This window comes from Fukomys damarensis, unplaced genomic scaffold (assembly GCF_012274545.1).
Source record: "Fukomys damarensis isolate Sample0158 unplaced genomic scaffold, DMR_v1.0_HiC HiC_scaffold_2, whole genome shotgun sequence".
Classification (NCBI taxonomy): domain Eukaryota; kingdom Metazoa; phylum Chordata; class Mammalia; order Rodentia; family Bathyergidae; genus Fukomys; species Fukomys damarensis.
This window is the reverse complement of record NW_022900914.1, coordinates 60,187,896-60,213,826: the sequence shown is the minus strand read 5'-3', so window position 1 is coordinate 60,213,826 and position 25,931 is coordinate 60,187,896. Positions and strand designations below refer to the sequence as shown.

Sequence of the window (25,931 nt, the reverse complement as noted above, 5' to 3'; positions counted from 1 at the left end):
TAATACATGCTTCTTGTTAAATAAAAATGCAAAAATGTCAAAGGAGAAAATCCCTCCATCCCCAGCTCCATTTTGTGTGTGTTTATGTAGTCTTATAAAAAATAAATTAGAATGGAATCATATTATACCATCCTCTGCTCAAAAAAAATGAACCAAGGTTAAATTTTATATTTTTTTCCTTGTTGAGATTATTGGTACATTTTAGGTATATAGTACAGTTACATTCATCATTGGGATCTTGTACCTTTACATGACAGGCCTTGGTTCTCATTTTTCCCCTCACCCCTGCCTTCCCTTCACCCCCTCCTCCCTTCACTATTTACAACTACTTTATTCCAAAGGCTACATTTTAAACTTGTATTAAAAAATCACCGTGACATCCTAGTACTTGAAACATACATTTTTCTCATTATCAGGCACATGTACTTCAGTTTTGTCTAGTCTGTGAGATTGCTTATTTTCAGTGAACTAACAGCTCCTCCAAAAAGAATGCTATTATATCAAGCTGGGTTTTTTTGTTTTTGTTTTGTTTTTCTGACTACAATCAGTTGGGCTCTATTTTCTTTAGTGTTTTCTTTTTTCTTAGTTGATATTCAATAATTATTTAATTTATGAGGTACAGTATGGTATTTGTATTCATATATACAAATCAGATAAAGACTGATCAGATAAAGGTAATAGAAATGTCCACCACCTCAAACATTTATCATTTCTTTGTGATGGGAACATTCAAAATCCTCCCTAGCGGATATTTTGGAATACACAATCAATTATTTCCAACCATAGTTGCCCTACCATCTGTGAAACACTTATTCCTCCTGTCCAACTGCACCCTTGTACACATTAATCATTTTCTCTCCAACTTCCTTACTCTTCTCAACCTCTGGTAACTTCTATTGTACTCCCTATTCTATGAAACTCACTTTTTTGGCTTCCGCAAATAAGTGAGAAATGTGGTATTATCCCTTTTGTGCCTGGTTTATTTCATTTAGTATATAATGTCATCCATACTCATCAGTGTTCTGCAGATGACAGGCTTTTATTCTGCCTTATACTGGATAATATTGTGTACATATACCACATTTTCGTTATCTACTCATTCATCCATGGACATCTGGATTGATTCCATATCTTGTCCATTGTCAATAGTGTTGCAATAAACATAGGCGTGCAGATAGCTCTTTGACATAGAGATTCCTTTGCCTTTGGATATTGGGTAGCTGAATCTCATGATGTTTCTATTTCTAGGTGTGTGTGTGTGTGTGTGTGTGTGTGTGTGTGTGTGTGTCTGTTAGGAACATCTATGCTGTTTTTCATAATGGGTTCCCTAATTTACATTTCCACCCACAGTCTATGAAAAGTTCTCCTTCTTCAAAAATAAATAAATAAATAAATAAATAAATAAATAAATAAATAAGAAGCATACCCCATAGCATTGCCAAAGGGGAGGAAGCTGAATCTAGTCAAACTTCTGCATCCAGTTACCAGTTTTCAGAAAATACAGGATGGGGAGGAGTATGTTAAGGTGCATATAAAGATATGCAGTACAAAAGGCCCTGGGTTCAGTCCCTAGTACCACAAAACAGTGCCTAGACCAGAGGACTATAGGACTATAGGACAAATGTGCTAGATTCTTCAAAAGATAAATTATAAGGAAAAGAAAGAGGCGAAGGGGAAAGCTATCGATCGAGACTTAAGAGACATAAAAACTCCTTCTAAGTGGTCAGGACTAAACTAGACTGTCTTTGGGTGCATCTTTGGGTGGTAAAACCATTAAGGCCAAGGATATGATTACTTTAAAAGTCCAAGAGAATGGTTACTTTCAGAGGAAAGAGAAGGCTGTGATGGAAATGGGACATGTGAGGTAATATCTGCATTCTATTGGTAGATTATATTTTCTTCTTTTTTTCCCCTCTGAATCAGGATTCAAATACATTCCATATATTACAGAGAGAGAGATTCCCTTTCTCCTCATTGCTGAAAAGCAGTCTATTTTTTACATATCCCAAATATGACAAGAAGTTTGCCTAACTGTTCTCATGTGCTAGCTAGATAGAAACTTTTTGTGTAATTGCTTTGTGACTTAATCCCTTCCACTGCTGTAGTCTGGGCACGTGTATGTCTGAACATGTAGACCCATCTCATTCCCTTCCACTTTTCCTGTGTTGTATTCAGTGATGTGAATACATTGTAATTGGTGTAACTGTCCTTCTATTAGTAGGCATTTAGATTTTTACCTGGCTTTTACTGTTCTAACCTGTTTGTGTGCATAGTAGCTTACTTTCATGGGTATACTTTTTTTTTTGGTACCGGGAATCAAACTTGGGACCTTGTGCTTGTAAGGCAGGCAGCAACACCACTGAGCGAAAAATCCCCAGCCCTCATGGGTATATCTTTTAAATGAATTTAAATGACAGAGTAGTATTCCATTGTATATACATACCTCATTTTCATTATCCATTCATCTGTTAATGGACAAATGGGCCACTTTCAAGATGTAGCTATTATTGAGCTGCTTGATATCAATATGGGTATATATAAATCACTGTAATATGAAATCTTTAACCCTTTTGGAAAGATACTTAGAAGGGGAATGGCTGGGTCAAATGGAATTTCTATTTTTAGTTTTTGAGGACTCACCATACTGATTTCCATATGATTACAGTAGTTTGCATTCATTTTTTTAGGTTAGTATTTGGTATGTATGTATCTATGTATGTATGTATTTATTTATTTTGTACTGGGGATCAAACTTGGGATCATGCACTTGCAAGGCAGGCAGCAGAACCACTGAGCTAAATCCCTGATCCAGTATTTGATTTTTTTAATGATAGCCATTCTTTCTGAAGTAAGATAGAATATCATTATTGTTTTAATTTGCATTTTTGTAACTGCCAGACATGTTGAACATTTTTTCATGTATTTATTGGCCAGTTGTACTTCTGAGAAGTGTCTGTTTCATTTTTTGATTGGGTCTTTTATTTGGGGGAGTAAGTTTTTGTGTGTTCTAGATATTAGTCCTCTGTCCAAAGAGTAGCAAAAATTGTTTCCAATTGCATAAGCTGTCTCTTCATTCTGTTGGTGGTTCTTGAGGGGCAGAAGCTTTTTAATTTGATATGTTCCCATCTGTTGATTCTTGATGTTATTTTCTGTGCTGTTGGGGTTCTGTTCAGAGTCTTTGCCTATGCCGATGTCTTCAAAAGTTTCACCTATTTTATATTCCAGCAGATTAACTTTCTGTTTTAATATTTTATGTCTTTGATCCATTTTGATTTTGTTTTAGTACTTGGTGAGGTGTATGGGTGTAGCTTAAATCTTCGGTGTGTGGATAGCCAGTTTTCCCAGCATCATTTATAAAAGAAGCTGTCTTTGCTTCATTATGTTTTTGGCTTAATCGGAGATTGATAGTTGAAGAGCTTAGAATTTAACTCTGTGGCATTGAGTCTGCCTCAAAAGAGCAAGGTCCTGAGTTCATCCCCAGTACCAAAAACAAAAAAAGATTGATAGTTGATGTGCCTAGGGTTGTTCCTGCATCCTCTAGTGTGTTCCATTGAACCACATGTGTATTTTTGTGCCAGTACCACATTGTATTTATCACTGTTGCTTTGTAATATAATTTGAAATCTGGGATTGTGATGTCTCTTGCTTTGCTTTCGTTCCCTGGAATTGTGCTTGTTATTCTGGGTCTCTTTTTGTTCTGTATGAATTTTAGGACTTTTCCCTAGTTCCTTGATGAATGCTATTGGTATTTTAACTGAGATTACATGAAGTTTATGTATCCCTTTGGCAATATGGTTATTTTGACTGTTGTTCTGCTTATCCAGAAACAAGGGATAGTTTTCTATTTTCTTTTTGTTGTTTTTGAGACATTACATAGTCTAGGCTGACCTCCAGTTCACAGTGGTTCTCCTGCCTCAACCTCCTGAGTGCTAGAATTACAATCATGTGCCACCACACCTGGCTTTCCATTTTCTAATGTCCTCCTTTATCTCCTTTTTCAGAGAACTGTAGAGGTCTTTTCCTTCCTTGGTTAGGTTAATTTCTAAGTATTTAATTTTTCTTGATGCTATTGAAAAGGTATTGTTTCCCTAATTCCTTTCTCCAGTGAGTTCATTATTGGTTTATAGGAATGCTGTTGATTTTTGTGTGTTGATTTTTTTTATTGTGCTACATTGCTGAATTTGGCTATTAATTCTAGGAGTCTTTTGGCAGGATTTGGGGGGGCCTCCTATGTAGAGGATCATGTCATCTTCAGATAATGACCATTTGACTTCTTCCGGTCCTATAACATATCCCTTATTTCTTTCTCTTATCTAATTGCTCTGGCTAATGATTTGAACAGAAGTGGTGATAATAGACATCCTTGTCTTGTTCTTGATTTTGGAGGAAAGCTTCAGTTTTTCTGCATGTAATATGATGTTGGGGGTATGCTTGTCATAATTTTATTAGATTGAGATAATATCCCTCTGTACTTATGTTCTTTAGGGTTTTTATAATAAATGGTTGTTGGATGTTGTCATTGGCCTTTTTTGCATCTATTGTGTTGCTCATGTGACTTTTGCTTTGCTTCTGTGTATATGATATATTACATTTTCATTTTGCTTACATTTATTGATTTGTGCATGTTCAGTCATCCTTGCATCCCTTGGATGAAGCCTCCTTGGTCATCATGTATTATCTTTTTTTTTTTTTTTTTTACTGGGGATCGAACCTTGCACTTGCAAAGCAGGCACAGTGCCACTGAGCTAAATCCCCGGCCATCTATAATCTTTTTTATGATTCGTTGCATTCTGTTTGCCAGCATATTATTAAGTATTTTTGCCTCTGTGTTCATCAAAACTTTCTTAAAAGAAATCCATTTAATTTTTTAAATATTTTAAAAATTCAGTACAGGCTTCTTATATAAAATATTTTATAATTCTCATAGATACTGCTTCCTTTCACATTTTAAAACTTGATCTTTTCTCCCTGATATAGTTTATTATTGAGAAGTACATTTTATACTTCTAGAGTGTTGGTGCAGGAAGGGATCTCCAACCATCTTATCTGACTCCCTTATTTTTTTATTGAGGTACAATCCATATTTAAATGAAATTTTAGGTGTTTTATTCAGTATTTTTAGTATATTTTAACTGTATTATGATGTACAACCATCAGCACTAATTCCAGAACATTTCTACCACCCCACAAAGAAACTGTGTTATCTGTTATGAGTCAACCCCAATTCCTCCCTTCCCTCATCCCCTGGCATCATTTTTGTCTGTTAATTTGCCTAATTTGGACATTTCATGTAAATGATATCATATAATATATGGTCTTTTCTTACTTTTTATTTAGTATAATGTTTTCAAGGCTTATTTGTGCTATAGCATATAATAATAGCAGTTCATTCCTTTTTATAGCTGAATAATGCTGTATTCTACAGATACTCCATATTTTGTTTATCCCTTTTTGTTCTCTTGGCTGTATAGCTTAAGAGTGGGTTTTCTGGCTCTTCAGCCTCCCACTTTACTTAGGGATTGATTGGTGTTATGTTGGGGCTCACTGCAGGCATCTAGATAGCAGGGGCAATGAACCCCATCATTTCTCCCAACCTTGTTAACTCTTTGCCTTCTTAACCATATACTCAGACATTTCTTTATTTTGACCCCATAGCAATTTGCTTGTTTTCCTGCCTTCCTTTGGAATATTCAGGAATTCAAGTCTAGGGGATTGTTCACTTTAAGATGCACTTATTTCAGGAGTGAAAATCCCAGTGAAGTGTTCACTAGTGTTTTTCTTTCCACTCCTAATTCATTTAAGTAAATACCAAGATTGACTTAGCCTATGCAGGTGGATCTGTCTCCTATTCTACCTGAAACCATCGGGAATGGTGTTGTGGGATAGGAGGTCCTAAGAGAAATTCTAGTCCTCAGCTTCTTTTCTTGACATCAGCTTGTCCTTTTTTTTTCCCCCCTCTTTAGGTTGTGTCTACACTGCTGATAAACATAATCCCAGAAGACTACTTCCCACTGAACTTAACTGGAAAGTCAAAAATCCCTGGAAAAGCCTGGGTACAGGGAACTCCTCGGCCTGTTCCCAACTTTAACCCTGACTTGATGTGCGAGTCCCAGGTAAGGCTGCACAGCTGACTTCTAACCCAATTATAGACAGAGACCAAAATGGAGACACACTAACAGAAGCTGGTGCTATATCTCAGAAGAGGCAGGGTTTTGTTGCAAAGATGGTGTCTTCTTTTGTCTAGGAAAGGTCAGGGTTGATCTCCCATCTGAGCCCTGTAGCGGGGTTATAATGGATTCTGCATTTAGACCTAAAGCTGCTACTTTCTTTTCTTTTATAAATCATATGGTTAATGCTTGCTGCATTATGTAAGTAGAAGTTCTTTTTATTTAATTAGTTTCTAGTTAATGTTGTTCTGTGAAAATACAAGTTCAAGCCTTACAGCAATTATTGACTTACTCCAGGATGCAGTGGAGGGAGTCCTAGGCCAAAGTTACAAAGTCATACCTGTGTTCTTATTCATGAGGTCTTAATCAAGGGCAATTGACTTCCAGGATAAGTAGGAGAGTGGGGAGAGGGGAGCAGGAAGACATAGAAGAGAGATGTTGTAGTCCCTGAAAATGAAATTAAGAACAGTTGGGCTGTGTGTATTCATCTCCTTTATTTGAAAAATAAGTAATTAGTTTCACGTATTCCCTGCTTCTTTCCAAGAAGGATCAAAGGCCAGTCAGAAGGATAGGCCGCTAGAAGAATAAACACAGTGAGGTTAATGCAAATTGAGGTAGGCAGTGTGGCTCCCTTGGGAGGCATCGCCTGCAGCCCAGTATTGATGGCCTTTCCCCACACAGGTGATCATCAGGGAAGGGGAGCTGCTCTGTGGAGTGCTGGACAAGGCGCACTATGGGAGCTCTGCCTATGGCCTGGTCCACTGCTGTTATGAGATCTATGGGGGTGAGACCAGCGGCAGGGTCCTTACCTGCCTGGCTCGACTTTTCACTGCCTACCTGCAGCTCTACAGAGGCTTCACCTTGGGTGAGTGTGGGGCTCTTAGCCCCTGCTCTGCTGATCTTTGGGGAGCAACCAGATTTCTCTGAAGGCATCTGGCCTCGCTACTTCTCATGCTGTCCCCTAACCCTCCTCAGCCAGGGTTTCCTCCCTCTTGATGGTGCAGAGCCACTCTCTCCATCTCCATTTCTATCCTGTCCCTGTGTCAATACCCGCTTCAGTTTTCTGTCCCTCACACTGATTCTGATCCTCGTGTAGAAGACCCCTATCCCTCCTGCAAGCAACCTCTGGAATTCCCTGGGCCCTCCCCACCCACAGAGGAATTTCCCTGTTTTCAGAGGTGCCCCTGCTTCTCTGGCATGGTGGGCAGCTTCAACACTTTGAAAACATTGTTGGGGCAGAGCAGTCAGGGGATTCTAAAGTGGGAAGAGGAAATCCCTTGTTTGCTCCCTGGTGGTGAGAACACAAAATTTAGGGAGTTGTGATAAGTACAGAAAACAGTATGCTGTTTTTCTCTGCACTGGGTGAGATTGGCATTGGAAAATTTGCCAAGGGCCTACTCTCCACCCCTGGGTATGTGGGCCCTTCTGCATGGTTCTATGAGGGAGATGGTGTTTGTTGAGGATTTACCTCAGGGCATGGAAGTACTGTCTAATCTGTGAGATCATGAATGGGGAAAATGAGGCTCTGCTTGATGGGCTTGCCTGCACATAGACAGTGGGAATCCCACCCTGAAGTCCATAGGCCTGCCATAGTGGGAGCTGGGTTATTGGCCTGCAGCAGGACCTGTATTACTTTTTTTTTTTTTTCAGGTAGTGGTGATACCAGGGCCTTGGCCCTCAGCTTTGTCCATAGTCCTTTTTATTTTGAGACAAGTTCTCACTAAGATGCCCTGATTAGATTTAAATTTATGATCCACCTGCCATAGCCTCCATAGTGCTGGGATCACAGGCCTTTGCCACCATACCCCAATGTGTTACATTTTGTTCTACTTTAAATCGTATAATATTTTTAATTCTGGGAAAGTGAAAAAGTACAAAGATTTTTAAACCAGAATCCATTTGGTGTATTATCCACTAGTGTCAATTTGATGTGCATATTTCCTAATTTTTTACTACATACTGTTTTGTAATCTATTTCTCCACAAACTCCATTTCCAAATGTATTTAAAAATGTTTTTCTGGTCAGCTAATACAAACCTACATCCCTATGTCTGGTGACGTCAGATTATTCTATTTAAGAGGGTGTTCGTTTGTTTCTCAGTGTTAGAGGAGATTGCCTACAGCACCCCCCCACACACAGGTAACAAAATCCAAAGATGCTCAAGTCCTTTATATAAAGTGTTGTATAGTATTTGCACAGAACCTGCATACATCTTCCCACATATTTAGATTATCTCTAAATTATAGTACCAAAAACTATGTAAGTAGTTGCTAAACTGAGTATAGGGAATCATGACAAGAAAAAAGGTCTGTATATGTTCAGTACAAATCCAAGTTTTTTTTCCCCAATATTTAGGCTGCTTATGAGTCTTCACATTATTACTGGGTTGAGTACCCTTGCAGAAACACCTTCACATATAAATCTTAATTATTTTATCGGGATAGGAATTAATAAATTACCAGTCTGTTTGGGGCTAAAATTTATATTCTACATCCTGATTCCTGGAATGGGCCTGATTGCCCACTTCCTGTTGGGACCTACACTAGGGTCCCCACAGGGTAACCAAAGAGAGTGAAATGTGAAGACTTAGAACTTCACACTGTAAATCAGTTTCAAATGGTGACATAGAGTAACACAAACACCTCTGCTAACTAGAAAAAACTCGGAGAGCCCTACCCTCCTCACAGTGAAGCCCCAGCAGTGATGCATACAGTTCTGCTTAGCTTGTAGTACAGAGACACATTGGCCCCTGAGTGCAGGGACAGTTTGATGTGGTGTGGCATGGCTTGGGTAGACAGCAAGGCCAAACTGGGGATAGGCTCCAAGGGGAGAGCAGGCTAGTGAGGCTGACTTCATTCCAGCCCTTCTTAGGCAGAGGGTGTCACTACAGAGGACAGCAAGTGACCTAGAGGTAAGCCCATGGCTGGGTCTGCTTTGATGATTGTGACTTCCTTTCCCAGTGAATGCCATGGGAATTTCATATGATAGCCCCAGCTTTTGAAAATACTGTTTGCTTTCCTGCCCAGATCTTGGCTGAAGGACTCAAGTCCTGTAGCACTCACAGATAGAGGCAATAATATGTGGATAAAGTGGTTAGACATAATACTGCCCAAGGTGAGCAATTCTTCAACCCTTAGAGCCAGAGTACACACTTAACTGAAGCAAGCCAGGCTTTCATCTTCCTGAGGCAACACTGAGGAGCCCGCAGTGATGGTCCCTGTTACCCGGGCTCCAGCCTTTTTGTGAGCCTGTAACCCATCCAGCTATGCAAGTGGTACCCCTAGTGACTCAAGGCCTCTGGGAGTCCAAAGTAGGATACTCTTGGGGCCGGGGATGTGGCTCAGTGGTTCTGCCGCCTGCCTCATAAGCACAAGGTCCCAAGTTCGATGCCTAGTACTCTCCCCACCAAAGTAGGATACTCTTTTCTCCCTCTTTTTCCTTAACCTCAGCTTTCATCCCAGATCTCTTCTGCATCCCTTTCATACAGCACAGGTTTATTGGGTGGCTAAGAGCACAAGTTTGGGATTCTGGCCTGAGCTTGCTTTCCACCTTTATAACTTTGGGAAGTAGCTCAATTTTGAGCCTTAACTTTATCACTTGTAAAATGGGAATTATAGTGTTAGTGTGGTGGTCAGCACTAAGGAGATATTGGCAATCTCTTAATAATGACGTTAACATCGTCCTCCTCATTCTAGTGCTTCCTACATGTGTGTGTGGCTCTGTACTTTGGGCCTTCATATTATGAAGCTTACAGTCTAGGGAAGTCAGGTCTAGTTCTCTCTGAGCTTATCTGTTTCACTTCACAGGCATGGAAGACATTTTGGTGATGCCAAAGGCGGATGAGACAAGACATCAGATCATTGAAGAATCAACCCATTGTGGGCCCCGAGTAAGGAAAGGCTGGGAGATGTGGCCCTCTGTAGGAGCATCAAGTGTCCTGCAGAAAGAGACACACACCCTGTTCATTTCACTGCAGCCTGTGATGTGTTCTTTTCATTCTAGGCTGTCAGGGCTGCGTTAAACCTGCCAGAAACTGCATCATGTGATGAGATCCGAGGGAAATGGCAGGATGCCCATCTGGGCAAAGACCAGAGGGATTTTAATGTGATCGATCTGAAGTTCAAGGAGGAAGTGAACCATTACAGCAATGAGATTAACAAGGTTAGCCTGTCAGTACATTCACTTATCTCCACCTTTTGAATACAGATTTAAAAAAAAAAAATTTTTTTTTTTAAATTTTCATCGAAGAATATTTGGAGTACTTTAGCTTTACAACAGTTTACCAGGTTCGATTTGGGGTGGGCTCTGTAGAATCCATCATTTTGAATAGCTTTCAGGGGCCTCATTCCCTCACCCAGTTAGGTTCTGGAAATGCTTTGCACTGTTTTTCTTTTTAAATGCTTTTATTGTAGAGTGACTGCATGAAAGGGCTGAAGAAAATGGTCTTTCCCACGGGACTGCTATAGCTGGACAAGGAAAATGAAGGGCCAAAAACACCACTGTTGTTAATGTAGCTGAGTCAGGAGTGAAGCCTGGCTTCAAATCCTGTTTGTGCTTTTTACTTAATGGGCAAGTGACATAACCCACCAGTCTGTGCTTGGGTGTCCTCACCTGGAAGCAGGCCTAGCTAGGGCTCACTGTTCTTTGGCGTGGAGGAGCCAACCTGGCCTTCACTCTACCTTCTAGGCCTTGAGGTCCAGCCAGAGGAGGCAGTAGAGCCAACAGTCAACAAAGTAATTTTGTCTGTGGGGGCCTCTCACATGGCTTGCAGTGTCCCTTTGACTTCTAAGCAGACAGACCTCTCTTTGGTAGGCATCCCATCCTTGAGAGCTTTTGTCAGAGGAGCCTTCCCAGCACCACGGGGCTGACTGAAATTTTAGAGGTGGGGAGTTGTCTCCAGAAACATCTCAGAATGGCTTCTTGTCCCCCAACTCTCCTCTTCCTTCCACTTCCTTCCCAGGCTGCCCCTGTGGAGCTGGTCCTGGAACCAAGGCAAGGTTCACCCTTGGTGCTCCACAGTAGGCTGGTAAATGTGGACATGGTTTGGAGATTGGTGGTCTACTGTGTACCAGTTCACAGGGGCATCACTTTAAATGTTTTTCTTCCAAGCTTCTGTCTAGAATCACAGACTACATATGTCAGCTGCCACCTCCCCACTTTTTCCTTTTCCATCTTACTTTTTGCCGCAGTTTAGGCAAAGAATGGAACCTGAGGCTCCTGACATGGTGTGAGCACCCATTTGACTTCTGTGGGTTCTAGCAAAAGAACTGGTGCCAACTGAGGTTTTCCTTTACCTTGAATGGAATTTAGCCCTCATCTCTGGGTGCATATTCTTACTTTATTGCATCTTCATTCTGGATTTACCTTCTGAACCTGGAATTTGTAAAAGAGTGAAGTCATTGACCATTTTGTTGATTTTTATCTGCAGGCATGCATGCCTTTGGGCCTGCACAGACAATTCCCAGAGAACAACCTGCAGATGATGGTCCAGTCGGGAGCTAAAGGTTCAACTGTGAACACAATGCAGGTGTGAGCACAAGTGGTTTGGCTGATTTGCCAGAGGGTGGAATATTGGCAGGAGACAGTTTTCGGGTTCAGTTCTGATTTTAAAAAGATGTGCATTTGGGGCCGGGGATTTAGCTCAGTGGTTCCGCTGCCTGCCTTGCAAGCACAAGGACCAGATCAATCCCCGGTACCCCCCCTCAAAAAAAAAGATGTTCATTCTGTATATAATGTGACAAGTACTAAAAATCCTAAAAGCGTATAAATCACTACAGCACTACCCACCGTTAACATGTCAATGTTCAAGATAGAAGTAGGTGTACATTAGAATATGCATAACTGTTGTTTTATTGTATCACATGTATTCAAGTTATAAATGCAGGCTGTGTGTTTAACATCTCAGCTCATCTTTCAGTTTTTCATAGTCTACTTTTTCCCCTAATACCACATTGTAAGGGTTTGGTCCTAGAGATTACTTCTCCTTTTGTAATCCATTATCATTTCAGACTTCCACAGTGCTATGGAGGGCTTTTCACAAATCTTAACACCTGTTTTGTTTTTCATTCTGTATGACCTTTAGAGGATTGTAAGAACTACCCTATTGTTTAAAAGCCTGGAGGCCCTCAGGAAGTCCCCTGATGCAAGGAAAATCTAGACACATTGCCCCCACTTCCCCACCCCAAGAGTTTTCATAGACAGTTTGCTAAGCAAGTAGCTCATAGTTTGAGTTCCCTTTTAGCTCTAGAATGTAACAACCACAGTGAGTTACTTTTTCTTGTGACCCTCCCATTTCCTTGTGAGGGCCCTCAAGTGTCTTTCAGGTTTATAACGTGATGTTCAGGGACATGGCTTATTTTCCGAGCACAGCTCATTTTCAGCTGACCCCAAAGTGAAAATCCAGATCAGTGCCATGGAAGGTTTGATCCCTGGTACCCAAAAAAAAAAAAAAAAAAAACCAACTTCCACAGTGCTATGGAGGGCTTTTCACAAATCTTAACACCTGTTTTGTTTTTCATTCTGTATGACCTTTAGAGGATTGTAAGAACTACCCTATTGTTTAAAAGCCTGGAGGCCCTCAGGAAGTCCCCTGATGCAAGGAAAATCTAGACACATTGCCCCCACTTCCCCACCCCAAGAGTTTTCATAGACAGTTTGCTAAGCAAGTAGCTCATAGTTTGAGTTCCCTTTTAGCTCTAGAATGTAACAACCACAGTGAGTTACTTTTTCTTGTGACCCTCCCATTTCCTTGTGAGGGCCCTCAAGTGTCTTTCAGGTTTATAACGTGATGTTCAGGGACATGGCTTATTTTCCGAGCACAGCTCATTTTCAGCTGACCCCAAAGTGAAAATCCAGATCAGTGCCATGGAAGGTTTGATCCCTGGTACCCAAAAAAAAAAAAAAAAAATCCAGATGAGTAACACAGTTACTTTTTCTTGAAATGCAAGCTTCCCTAGTTTATTTAAAGTCTAGTTTGGCCTAGAATTTGGTTTCCATGTGGCTTTTTTTTTGAAGAGCCAGGCTGTTCCTTCCTTGATAGGACAAAAGTTTTGGGGGGTTTAGTTGTTTTTAACGTGCACATGCATCTTGTTTCATTTGTGTTTCCTTTCACCAGATCTCGTGCCTACTGGGCCAGATTGAACTGGAAGGTCGGAGACCCCCACTAATGGCATCTGGCAAGTCACTGCCCTGCTTTGAGGCTTATGAATTCACCCCTAGAGCTGGTGGCTTCGTCACTGGAAGGTTTCTCACTGGCATTAAGCCTCCTGTATGTGTATTTTGGTATTTCCATTTGACTGTTTTCATTTCTCATTTCTAGGCTCAATGGTGAGTGACTTATGACCAGCAACAATAACTGTGAGATAAGAACAGTTGAGTGATAAATGCCAAGCCATTTGCAGCCAGACCCTTGTTCCCATGAAGACCCAACCATGTGATGTTTACCAGTTTCGTGCCAGAGCATATGTGCTGACGCATAGCAGGCACTCAGTGTACTGATAAATGAGAAAATGAGTAGGACCAGTCTTGGCCCTGCCTTTATCTGCCATGTGACCTCTCTAAATCTGGTTAGGTTCATTTGAAGCGACTAGGAAAGGGAGTATCACTCCCCAGGCTGCTTATGCTGCCAAGAGGAGCATCATGGAGATTTGTTTACAAACTCCCCGACCCCCACGTTGCTCCCGTGACTCCCTTTCCCCTAGGAGGAGGCTTTCTCCTCTCACTCAGCAATGGCTTTTTGGATGTTGGTGCCTTTCGTTCCTTGGTGTGGTGCATGTCTAAAGGGTTGACTATGCTCGGGCGACTAAGTCCAGATCATAAATTATTCCAAGGCCACTGACTGACCCACAGCTCCTCCCTCCACTCTACACAGACTCTGTAGAAGTCATCCCTGGTCTCTGGCATGGGAGGGTGAAGCATTGGTGCAGACCAGAATTTCTCAATTTCTGACTGACCCGTCAGTGGGTCAAGAAGTCATAGGAGTGGATTGGGACCAGCATTCCTTTATATAACAACAGAATGGAGAGATAAAGAAAACCTCAGAGCTTATCCCTTCTACTAGTGGGCTAGTGCCCTAAGGTTTTTTTGCAGTACTAGGGATTGAACTCAGGACCTTGTGCTTGCCAGACAAGTGCAGTGCCACTGAACTAAATCCCTGGCCCACCATAAGGTTTTAGTTTGAATTTTATGTCTTTATAAGCTTGTGTGTATATATGTCTGCATTTGCTGATTACTTTTATAGATGTATCGTCACTGTGGGTTGCACTAAAAAAGTTTAGAAAATACCACCTAGGTCTGCTCACTTGTTGGAAGCAGAATGCAGATACAGAGGCTGAACCAGACAGTAGAGAGGCACCAATAACTGTTTCTCTTTGGAAAGAAGGCATAGGGCATGGCTCTGAGGAGGTACAAATGGATACAAAGGACATTTGACTTCTGTGGACAGGAGATGTTGCTTCTGATCCACTCTATCTTCAGGCGAGGAAAGACAAAACTGCAGGGGAGTGCAGCAGACGGCACTGGGGGCCATTAGTGCCTTTATAGCCAAGGGCTCAGGAGATCAAGGGAAGGAGTGGGCCATCTGGTCAGGAGAAGCTGCTGAGGGTGTCAGTCTGCATGGCTCTCCAGGAAGGGCAGAGTACTCATTGTCACTTTTGGGACCTGGGTCCCTTTCTTCCACAGGAGTTCTTCTTTCACTGTATGGCAGGGCGAGAAGGGCTGGTGGACACTGCTGTGAAAACCAGTCGCTCCGGCTACCTCCAAAGGTAAAAGCACCATTGTGTCCCTGTTAAGATGTAGTCATTGTTCCAGGGCCCTGTACCTGTCATCTTTCACTGAAGAATCTTAACTGATAAAAACTTTATAAATTCCTTCGTGTGTGGCCTGATGCAGAAAACAGCAGGCAGGTATTCTTCCCCTTCCACTGAACTGGTAGAGCATGTGCTTAGTGGCTTTTGTGTAAACCCTGCCTTTTGCAGTGCTTCCACCCCCTCAGGGGCCTCAGACGTAGGGGAGGTCTCAGGCAGTGGCAACCTTGTCCTCATCTGAGAGGCTTAGTGGCCCAGGGCAGTGCAGAGGATTCCAGAGTCCTTGCCTGTGAGTCTGTGATTGATGTCCCCTCAGTTACAGGTGTCATTTTGGGGCTCCCCTTCCCGGCCCAAACCTGCTTATTTCTCTCCTTATCGTTAGGAAAAGAAGAAGCAGCCGTATAACTGGTCTTGATCTGGGCAGGGAGGACCAAAGCTTAAACCTAAACAAGGCCTGACTCCAGGGAGCCCAGTAGGATGAGGCAGCAGATCCCTGCATTCTAGTCTCTCTCCTCTGGTGCAGTGTAGAAGGTTGGTTTAGAGGACATTTTGTCATAGCTCATCCTGAGCCCACACAACCCACTCTGGTAGAAAGGATAGGAAATGGAGGAGATGTTGAAAATAAATTATCTCAGGCCTGGCTTTAAGTTGTATCCTCAGGGAACTCTGCTAACTACATTTCTCCATCCTGAAGTTCTGCCTATCTGTTCTTAGCTCTGTCCTTCTGTTTCTGAGCTCAGATTTCCCAAACATGCATGCCGTGCTCTGGTCCCTTCTCCCTTGACTCCCATACCTGCAATCCATGGCATTGGGGTAGGAAGAGGAAGAGTGGGGTTGATGTAGAGACACACCTGGGTGGCCTGTTGAAGCCTGTCTGTGGAGCTGCCATTACCCAGCAGGGCCTTACACTCAGTGCAGCCAGGCCCAGCTCTCCTTGTTCCCAGGGGTTTGGGTCACATGTTCCATTTACTTATGTGAGCAGAGGTTATGCCTCCATTCCTCCTAAATTTTCAAAAATACATGTGTAGTATAGAAAAATGCTAGTAAACAGATGACCAAATAAGTAGGGGTAGAGACTCCATATGTTGGGCAGGAGGCTGCAAGGCCCATTGAAAATAGGGGGAGGTGAAGGAAGGTGTTGGGGTTCCTGTCTGAAACAGAAGAGCAGCAGCCTTTGGGCACAGGCATTTGCAGGCTGCATCTCCAGCAGGAAGCAGGTGAAGGCTCTTGAGTGGGGCAAGTACAGTGCAGGACCTTAGATAGCCTGGGTTGGGGAGACCCAGGCTGGAGGTGGAAGGCAGTGGAAAGAAAGGAAGAAGCAGGTGTAGGGAAGGCATGGGGTTCAGGCCTGAGTGGCAGCATGGCACAGTTGGCCGGAAGGAGAACGCTGTGGGGCAGAGAGGAGGTATGGGTGGACGTGAGGTAATAGCAGCAGGGTATTTAAGTGAGAACATGAGTGGACCCTTAAGATGAGGCCTGAAGCTCAGAGAGATCTGGAGTCTTGGTCATGAGGGGCAGTTGTTGGAGTCCTGTGAGGTCCATAGAGAAAGGGCCAAGGACTGACATATCAGCCTATGCAGCAAAACAGGATGAGTGTTTGGCACCACCCTGGCCAGGCTCTGGGCTGTGTACCATGAGCACTGTGGTGACTAACACTGTCCTTAGAGCTCAGGGTGGGTTTCAGGAGAAAGGAACTGGGCTCCCAGAAGCCTCCCAGGGTGACAGAAGGAAAATTAAGTCAGAGTGGCCAGAGGGTAAGCAAAGACCAGGACCAAGCCACAGTGCAGGTGAGTTAAGAGAGTAAGCCAAACAGGAAGATGGAGGACAAAGGCCACCACTTTAGGGATGTTGCATCAGCATTTAGTTCTGGATACCCTTTAGTATCCCTGGCAATCACATTCCAGAATCCTTGCCAGCTCCCCTGCCTCTCCTACCCTCTGGCTCTAAGGATACTGGTCCCTGGGGAGCTCTGTGGAGCAAGTGGGCAAAGGACCAGACCGTAGCCCCAGCAGCTGGGCTAGGTGGGAGCCAGTTCTGGCAGTGGAAACCAAGCCTCTCAGCTATAATGCTGTGGCACCTCCTTCTAGAAAGCCATCAGGAAATGCAGCCCCTGACTAAGGGATGCTGGAGCCTGGGACACTGGAGCTGGCATGTGTTAGAGACATATATGGCTACAGAACAGAGTCCCCTGTCCTTCCCCTGCATATTTGCCCACTGGAGGTACACCTGGCAGGGACTGAGCTCTTGGTCTTCTTACAGGTGCATTATCAAGCATCTGGAGGGACTGGTCGTCCAGTATGATCTGACAGTCCGCGACAGTGATGGCAGCGTGGTACAATTCCTGTATGGGGAGGATGGCCTGGACATCCCCAAGACACCGTTCCTGCAGCCTAAGCAGTTCCCCTTCCTGGCAAGCAACTATGAGGTGGTGCCAGCTCTGGGCCCTGGGGGTTGGGGCCTTCCATGTGCGGCTGGAGAACCCAGCATCCTGAGCTCTGCTACCCTGTCCAGTAGCCATCACAAAGTCAAGAGGGAAGGGTTTATACAGCACCTGAATAGGCCTGTATACTAAGGCCCTGAAACAATTGTGTTTTCCAGAGCCTCTCTCTGTTTAGATCACATTCATTGGTGGCAGAACATGGGCACACCTTGAGTAACAGCCTCTTTTAGGGATGCTTGCTCTGTGCCAGGCCCTAAGCTAGAAAACACATTGAATACCATCTGGGATCGTCCTCACCACAACTAGGGAAGTTGGCAGCACTCTGCCCAATTTATGGTTGAGGCACCTGAGGGTCAGAGCTAAAGTAGACAGGTGGTGAGACTCAGCATTTGAACACAGGCCCACCTGACACACACACTGATTTTCACACTGCCCTACAACCCTGGTAACGACCATCACTGTTGACTGAGCAGTCACCCCAGTATACATACAGTAAGTCCCCAGCATAAGAACGATTTCTGTTCTGGGAGAGTGTTTATCAGTCAGAATCATTTGTAAGTCCAACAAAGTGAGTCTTACATACCTTTGACACAAATACAATGTAGAGCATAAAAAAACCTAGCACATCCACAAAAATACTGTAATTAAACTACTTTTACTTTTACTTTTACTCAAAGTGGTAAGGTAGACATGAGCTATTTCCTCAATTTATTCATATCTATAAATGTTCGTAATGCAAGGTCTGTCCTTATCTGTGAAAGTTCACAACTCTAATGTTCGTAAGTTGGGGACTTACTGTACTGGGAAACTAAACCTGTTCAAGGTCACCTAGCTGATGGCAGAATCAAGGATCCTTTGTTTCCTGGCACTTGGCTCAGCACTAAAGCCATCCTCTTCCTTTCTTCCCAGAACACCCTCTGTTCCTGGGGGGACTCTGAGTGTGCTACTGTGCCTCTCCCTATGACTGCTTTGGCTCTGAGGCCAACAGCCCCCAGGCCGGGTTTGCACATAAGGGCCCTGATCAGCAGTGGGTGCTCGGTCCCTGTGTGAGGCTTCATGAGAGTTCCTCATATGTCCCCTAGGTCCTGTGATGTGTGGCATGGCTTTTCTGTCACACCCTCATCTCTTATCTTGTGTGTGGTTGGTTTGTTTAGGTAATAGTGAAATCCAAGCATCTCCATGAAGTTCTGTCCAGAGGAGAATCCCAGAAAGCTCTCCGCCACTTCAGAGCCATCAAAAAATGGCACAGCAAGCATTCCAGTGCCCTGCTGAGGAGAGGTGCCTTCCTGAGTTATTCCCAGAAGATTCAGACAGCAGTGAGAGCTCTGAACCTCGAGGGCAAGAACCAGAATGGCCGAAGCCCAGAGGCTCAGCAGGTGACATGGGGAGGCTGTGTCCCCAGTGCGTTCAAGCCTTAGTTGGATAAGGATGAGGAATTCCCTCATAGAAAGTATGATTGTAAAATCAGTCAGAACACAAATGGCACTCAAATAGGAATGCTGGGAGGGGACTTTCCGGGCATGTGTAGGGTCTGGGGGAGTTACTGGGTTTGGTGACTTTTGGGTTCCTCACCACCCCAGGCATGAAGAAATGAGAATAATCACCAAAATTGGACAGGGTGCCTGTGGGCAGAGCACTAAATAGAGACCCATAGAGAGGTCAGGATAAAGCCCAGTGCCACTCTCTTGCCTTCACTGTGCTGCTGGCAGCTCCTGTTAGCCAGACACAGCTGGGAGCTAGAAGACAGGAGCTCTTGGAAGCAGTGGGGCACAGAGCCTATGGAGGAGCCTGCATCTGAGGACTATAGCACATTCACCTCACTGTCCTGGTTGGTCTAGGACAGGTGTGGCTTTTCCTCTTGTCCTAGCATCATCATTAACACTCAACCTATTTGACTCCAGAAGAGTCCAGTTGGACAGTCAGTTATGAGGTCACCCTAGCTGTGCTCGAGCAAGCCAGGGTGAGGAGTCAAGGGAGCCTGGGAGGAGTGGGGTGCCTGGGGGCCATATTCAGCTTCCCATTTTAATGGCAGAGTTCTTTTTCTCATCACACTCAGGCTTCTGTCTTACTTTGCTCCATGATCTCATCTGGAACTGATGCCATTGAGCCTCAGGCCACTAGGTGTCCCAGGAGTAGAAGCCCATTTCTGATCCTCTCTCATGTAGCTAAGACCTCTTCTGCCCTTTGTTCAGATGTTGCAGATGTGGTATGAGTTGGATGAACAGAGCCGGTGGAAATACCAGAAGAAAGCAGCCCCTTGTCCTGACCCCAGTCTGTCTGTCTGGCGTCCAGACATCTACTTAGCATCTGTGTCAGAAACATTTGAAAAAAAGGTTGATGACTACAGCCAGGATTTGGCAGCCCAAGCAGAGAAGAGTTATGAGAAATCAGAGCTTTCTCTTGACAGGTGATGACGTTAAGTGTGTGAGAATGAAACTCAAGAAGAAGGGAGGGATGTGAGACAGCAAGGGGCACCTTGCAGGCCCTGAGGGCTCTACATCAGACCAGAGGAAGTAAGCAGGAGTAGGGCATGCTTCTCATTTGAGCCAAGATCCAGAAGAGCCTCTGCTGGAACAAAGGCTTGCAGAAACGGCCTCTCTTGTGTTTGGTGTGGTGGCCATGGCAGAATGAGTCAGAGAATCAATATGCTCACCATTGAACTGCTGCCAACTCTGACCCAGGTCAAGTCACCTCTGTCTCAGGACATCACCTCTCTGCTTTTCACAAGAGCTTGGAGCTGATGACTGTGATGACCCTTAGAACTTTGGGTTTCCAAGCTGAAGGAGGAAGGCCCATGTGGAGGCCTCAGCTTGGACCATTCTGTTCCCTCTCCCCCTCCCACCTCCCTGCTCCTTCCTTCCTCCTCCCCTTCCTGTCTCCCTTGAGCCTGCACAGTATGCCACACTATCACAAGAGCCATTCAGGATGCTGCTCACATTCAGTCCTGGGTCTGTCCCACACAGATCACTAAGCCTGCAAAGCTGAAGATCTAGAGACCACCTGCCCTAGTGTGGCCCCTTGTTCTGGCCCTGGTGACGCCAGGCCAAGTGCATAAAGGGTCCTGGGGTAGGACTGAGAGCTGGGTGATGCGAGGCAGTGGAGTCACTTGAGCAGACACAGCCCTGAGTGGAGGAACTGGAGGAGGCCAGGTTTCTCTTTCCTTTCACATGCTTTCTCCAGCCAGACCTCAGAGATTCCCAGCCAGCTTGTCTAGCTGCCAGCTGGGCTTTCCCTGGAAGAGCAAGATCCTGACTCTCCCACCCCTCCCCCACTGCACCACTGCAGCTCAGGAGGTTGCATTTATTTTCAAAAGGACCTAGAACTTGGAGAGAATTACAGCTTTGTGATGCTGCCCTTCCTCTACATCATCGTTCACATTCACACACATCTGCCTTTGTTGAGCCCCTTCCTAGTTCCATGCGCCAGGTAGCACTATTCCCGGTGCCTCTTCCCAAAGGGCCTGCTGTTGTAGAAAGAGTGGTTAGTGCATTGCAGAGTTGGGCAGCATGGGTACTTTTGTGTGGTCTGCAGCCACTTGTACCAGTGAAGTTATTTACTAGGTACTTTACTGTGTCCTTCACTGTTTAGTGAACCTGAACCTCTAATACTTACATTTAAAGGTTTAAGCCCTCTCCACACTGTCATAGCTTGGGATTGGGGTGTAAGGTGAACAAAGGAAAATGTGAATAATGAGCCCAGAAACACTGCTTCGGGCCTGTAGGAACTGGCCCAGGGTGGATACATGACACTGGGGGCATGTGTGAACAGTGCAAGTGTGAAAGCTCAGCACTCCCGTGCCTGGCTGGTGTCTGTCCTGTGTATTTTAGGATTGCAGGATCTTTAGTAAGAACCTAAAGATTAGAGGGACCATCTGCCTAGGAAAACAAGCTCGGGAAGGCCAGACGGTTCTGGTTTCTAGTTTCAGGTGCGCACGGCGGGCAGTCTGGTTAGTACTGCTCTTGACCCCCCCACTGCCTCTTGCCATTTCCAGACTGCGAACCCTGCTGCAGCTGAAGTGGCAGCGCTCACTGTGCGACCCAGGCGAGGCTGTGGGCCTGCTGGCTGCCCAGAGCATTGGGGAGCCCTCCACACAGATGACCCTGAACACCTTCCACTTTGCAGGCAGAGGCGAGATGAACGTCACCCTGGGCATTCCAAGGTGGGGCTGCAAGGTTAAACAAAGTTGGGAAGTGGGGGTTCTGCTCTGCCCATTTGGGGGCAGGGAGTCATTAATGAGGATTACCCTGTGGGCAAGAGAGACTGGGTCATCAAAGTGGGTAGTAGGGTTGGAATTTCCTGAGCTGACTGATTTCTGTGGCCAGATCAATGCCCAGGCCTTTTAGGACTTCCATTTACCCCTCTGCCAACTCCTGCATCAGAGTTAGCAGGAATGCTTGTGAGACTACACCCCCCAGAAACATTGCGAACAAGCCCCCCACACGGCCACTTGGTTGCCCAGCTCCAGGAGCACCTTTCACATAGAATGCCACCCTGTGGCCCTGGCCTTTCAGGTGCATGTATGTACACTAGTCCAGTGACTCCGGGGAAAGAGTGTGGGCTCAGACCCACAGCATTTGTTCCTCTGTCCTGTCCCTTGCTAGCAGATGGACTGTGGATGGCTTCCTCGACTTCCAATCTTGGTTCCTTCCATGGAATGCAGGAGGCCAGACCCACAGGCAGGCAGCTGAAGGGCTGATGAGCTTCAGGGTGAGGCCCAGTAGAAGCACTGCACATGCATCTCATTCAGTAAGCACCTACTATGTGCAAGGCCCAGGAATCAGACACAGCTGTGAGTTGAGTTGGCACTCCAGGGAGGAGTCTTGACTGTAGAGTCCCTCACTGATGGAGCCAGAGCTAGGACTCTGATCCAGCACATTTGTCTACAATATCCCACGGCCCCTCTCATCTCAGAAGAGCTTTGACATTTAGAAGAGGTTTCATACAAATAAGGATCTGGTCACCTCGTGATCTGACATGCTCTTACCCTGGGGCAGATTGAGGGAGATCCTCATGGTGGCCAGTGCGAACATCAAGACGCCTATGATGAGTGTGCCCGTGCTCAACACCAAGAAGGCCCTGAAGAGAGTGAAGAGCCTGAAGAAGCAGCTCACCAGAGTATGCCTCGGGGAGGTAACTCACCCAAGGCTGCCTGCTGTGGAGAGGGTGAACCTGTGTCCTCCCATTGGTGTACAATAGGTTTTACTGACTACTCAGACCTTCAGCTTAGGTTCCCAAAGGAAAAGAGAAGTTTTCTTTGCCCAGGGCTGAGCAGAGATGGATCTAGAAATTTTTTAAGATAATCATTAGTTCTACAACATCCTTTTGTGCCTAAAAATTGCAGTGAGTGCTTCCTGGGCTAGCTTACCAGATCCACAGAATCCCACTCCTCCCAAGCTTTGGCCACTGTTTGGAGATTTCCAGCTGCCTCCCATGTCCCCTGAAGAGTCCTGCCAGCAGAGCGCACTAGAGTTTCTTTGGTGTTTGGGCCCCAGCTGCTGCCTTCTCAAGCTCTTAATTTCCTGTAATTCACTTGTGCATTTACTGGGACTTGGACAAACCAAGTTTTCCTTGTCTGTCTGATTCTAGGTGTTGCAGAAAGTTGATGTTGAGGAGTCCTTCTGTATGGGGGAAAAGCAGAACAAATTCCGGGTGTACCAGCTACGGTTTCACTTCCTGCCACATGCATATTACCAGCAGGAGAAGTGCCTGAGGCCCGAGGACATCCTGCACTTCATGGAAACAAGGTCAGGATGTGAGCCATGTTTATTATTGACCTTGACTCACACAGCACACTGCTGGTCACGGGGTACCTGGAGACTGGGTGCACTTGTCCAGTGATTCCTATAAGGGAGGCATTTCAGAAAACAGCAGGCTCCACAACCTAATGAGAAAACCTCACCACTAGTCTTGTTTGTGGATATGACCTCGTGGGCCACACATCACTCCCTGAACCCAGTTCCTCTTTTTGATTGATGTGTTGAGTTTATTGCCATCTCGAGTTTGCAGTGTTCAGACATGAAAGTATGTGTAAAAGTAAAGAGCCTCATTGCAGTGGTGCCTCTGTGAATCAGACCATCCCAAGTTGTTAATGTTTGATGTGATTCTGGGCAGCATGAGGTTTATAGTCTTCTAATAATGGGCAGTAAGCCAATGACATACTGCTTTTAAACCCAGTTCTTTAACCAGGGTTTCCTCCAGCTCTTTACAGAGGACCAGAGAAATTCTAGTTCTTGTCTGGTGGGGAGAATGGACTTCCTTTTTTCTCTCAAGTTATAGTTGGATATTTAAAAAGTTCAGGCCATATTGCTGAGTGCACAGGATTAGGAAGATGGGCTCTTTGGGATTGGAATAAGTGGAAAGGAGCCAATAAAGCACTTTTACCTCACCTGCTGCAGACCCCAGCAGGTAACAGAGCCTGTAAAGTAGGTGGAGAGCCCCCTGGGAACACTCCAGAGGTGGAACCTGTCTTGGGGTTGATTGTCACTGCCGAAACATGGGCCAGGACAGCAAGATGTCCTGATATTTCGTTTTTTAATATTTTTTTCTTTCTTTGGTTATCTAGATGTATGTTTTTGCTCTTAATTTTAAAAAGAAGTCTTTTAACCTTTAAATACCAGCAACCAGTTCTATACTTTTAAAAGCCTGGTAAGCAAAATAGATGCCATCTGTTGATGGGATTCAACCTTAGGCCGCTGAGCACTGCCTCTGACCCAAACCAGTTTCCAGGTCTTCTCAGAGCTGCATGGATGTGGAGAACAGCACAGAGGAGAAAGCTCCCTGCCCTCCATCATCCCACAGGAACATGTCACTGAGGCAGCAGGGGCCAGGAGAGGGCGTCTCTCCTGCCTTCTGCCCTTCACCCTCTACTCCTCCCTCTATACAGGTGGCATTAGGATGATACCTTGACCTGAACTCAGCCCTTTGGATATGGGTCACTTGCCAGGCACATCCTGCCCCGGGTGACACAGGCCCTGGGTAAGATTGCTAGCTGAGCCATGGGAATACCTGTGTCGGCACCTGCCTAGGTTTGTTCCATCGGGCAGTCCTCCACCTGCTCTGGGTTGCTGGGCAGAGTGACGGAAGAGCAGCGTGTGCGCCAGCCCGCCAGCTTGTTAATTAGAGAGGGATTCCCAAGTGTGGCAGATGTTGGTGCTGGCCCAGCATCCTCTTCTGAGAAGTGGGAATTAGAATCGCACGGCCTCTTGAGAATGATGGAGAGGGCTGGAGTCTGTGGTCTGCCTCATTTCTCTGCACCTGAAGCACCGGCCTGGTAGGTCTTCATGAGGCTTATGCTGGGCCGTGCTCAGACATCTCTGCTGACATTACCTCATGGAATAGAAAATAAGTCACTTTTTAAAATTTCCTTCCTGGTAAGTGAAAGCCCTGGCTTGTTCCCAGCAGTGAAGCACTGCTTGACCGCCTAGTTGTGTTTTCCTCTTGCCCTTGAGCAGCTGTAGGAAACAAAGCCACGTCAGGCACTTGGGTGGAGGTAGTCTAGTGACTCCAGCAGAAGGGCCCTGAGATCTTGGGCAAAGATAAAAGAAGCAGACTCTGAACTGGGCTGAGGTTAGAGTCCCTTTGTTGGCCCAGCAGTTATACAGCCATATGAAGTCCTCTGCGTATCCACAGGAAATCTAAATGGGTAGGCTGTGCTTTCAGAAGAGCCACCCCCCTTCCTCCCTGAAGCAATTTCTCCTCCATCCCCTTTCTTTCCCTTCTTCCTGTTCTCCCACCACCCTCTTTCTCCGCTTCCCTTCTCTCCCTTCTTTCCCAGTTGTGGGATCATGAGACGACCTTTTTTTTTTAAACATAAAGTGGAGCAAAAAAGAAAAGAGACAAAGGTGCTTGCTTCTGTAGGTGGTGATATATAAGCATTAAAGCTGCCTTAGCAATTTGGGAAACTTTAATTTATGAGCAGAGAGGAACCTTCATGGCAAGTAGAGATGGCCAAGGTGGGGAACATGAGGAAATTGTAGTCGAGGAAGACTACTGAATAAGACATCACATTTTTCAAGCACTGTCGTGAGCTTAATAAACGTAAATTCTACTACTCATTGGATCGCCAGGGATGTCCCTTTAAAAGGACTGCTGCCTTCAGGTGACAACTTAATGTTCTTTATACCTTTGTGTGTATGATCTATTTTTATAACAGACTATGGTGTATCCAAGGTAAAACTACAATATTTTTGGAGGCTTTGTCTCAGTCTTGTTTTTGTAGTGCCATTATTCAGACTTCATATTATAAATCTTTACTTTTTTTTTTTTCTTTTGGCTTTTTGAGACAGGGTCTCACTATGTAGTTCAGACTGCCCTAGGACTCACTGTGTAGCCCAGGTTGGTCTTGAACTCACAGCGAACCTCCTGCCTCAGCCTCCCGAGTGCTGGGATTACAGGCGTGTGCCACCACGCCCGGCTATAAATCTTTACTTTTAAAACATCTTGGTAATTTGTTATTGAGAGCACTTTGAGTAAAAATACAGTGAAATTCAGTCTAGTTCTGATAATCTGGTAAAGATCAG

At 44.9% G+C, this 25,931-nt stretch overlaps 1 protein-coding gene across 2 annotated transcripts in view; it reads left to right on the top strand.

Annotated features, from left to right (window-relative positions):
• Polr1a (RNA polymerase I subunit A) overlaps nucleotides 1-25,931 on the top strand; it is a 95,925-nt gene that overhangs the window by 46,255 nt on the left and 23,739 nt on the right. For both annotated transcript variants that reach the window (XR_780520.3, XM_010625676.3), the window contains exons 15-27: nucleotides 5,964-6,113; nucleotides 6,849-7,032; nucleotides 9,975-10,057; nucleotides 10,171-10,329; nucleotides 11,597-11,695; nucleotides 13,283-13,435; nucleotides 14,848-14,930; nucleotides 17,232-17,397; nucleotides 18,567-18,788; nucleotides 19,605-19,819; nucleotides 21,404-21,571; nucleotides 22,407-22,542; nucleotides 22,999-23,156. Coding sequence is in view for 1 of the 2 variants with exons in the window: in XM_010625676.3 (XP_010623978.1) it covers nucleotides 5,964-6,113; nucleotides 6,849-7,032; nucleotides 9,975-10,057; nucleotides 10,171-10,329; nucleotides 11,597-11,695; nucleotides 13,283-13,435; nucleotides 14,848-14,930; nucleotides 17,232-17,397; nucleotides 18,567-18,788; nucleotides 19,605-19,819; nucleotides 21,404-21,571; nucleotides 22,407-22,542; nucleotides 22,999-23,156 (1,976 nt within the window). In the remaining variant the exon portion in view is untranslated. The remainder of the gene's footprint in view (nucleotides 1-5,963; nucleotides 6,114-6,848; nucleotides 7,033-9,974; nucleotides 10,058-10,170; nucleotides 10,330-11,596; nucleotides 11,696-13,282; nucleotides 13,436-14,847; nucleotides 14,931-17,231; nucleotides 17,398-18,566; nucleotides 18,789-19,604; nucleotides 19,820-21,403; nucleotides 21,572-22,406; nucleotides 22,543-22,998; nucleotides 23,157-25,931) is intronic.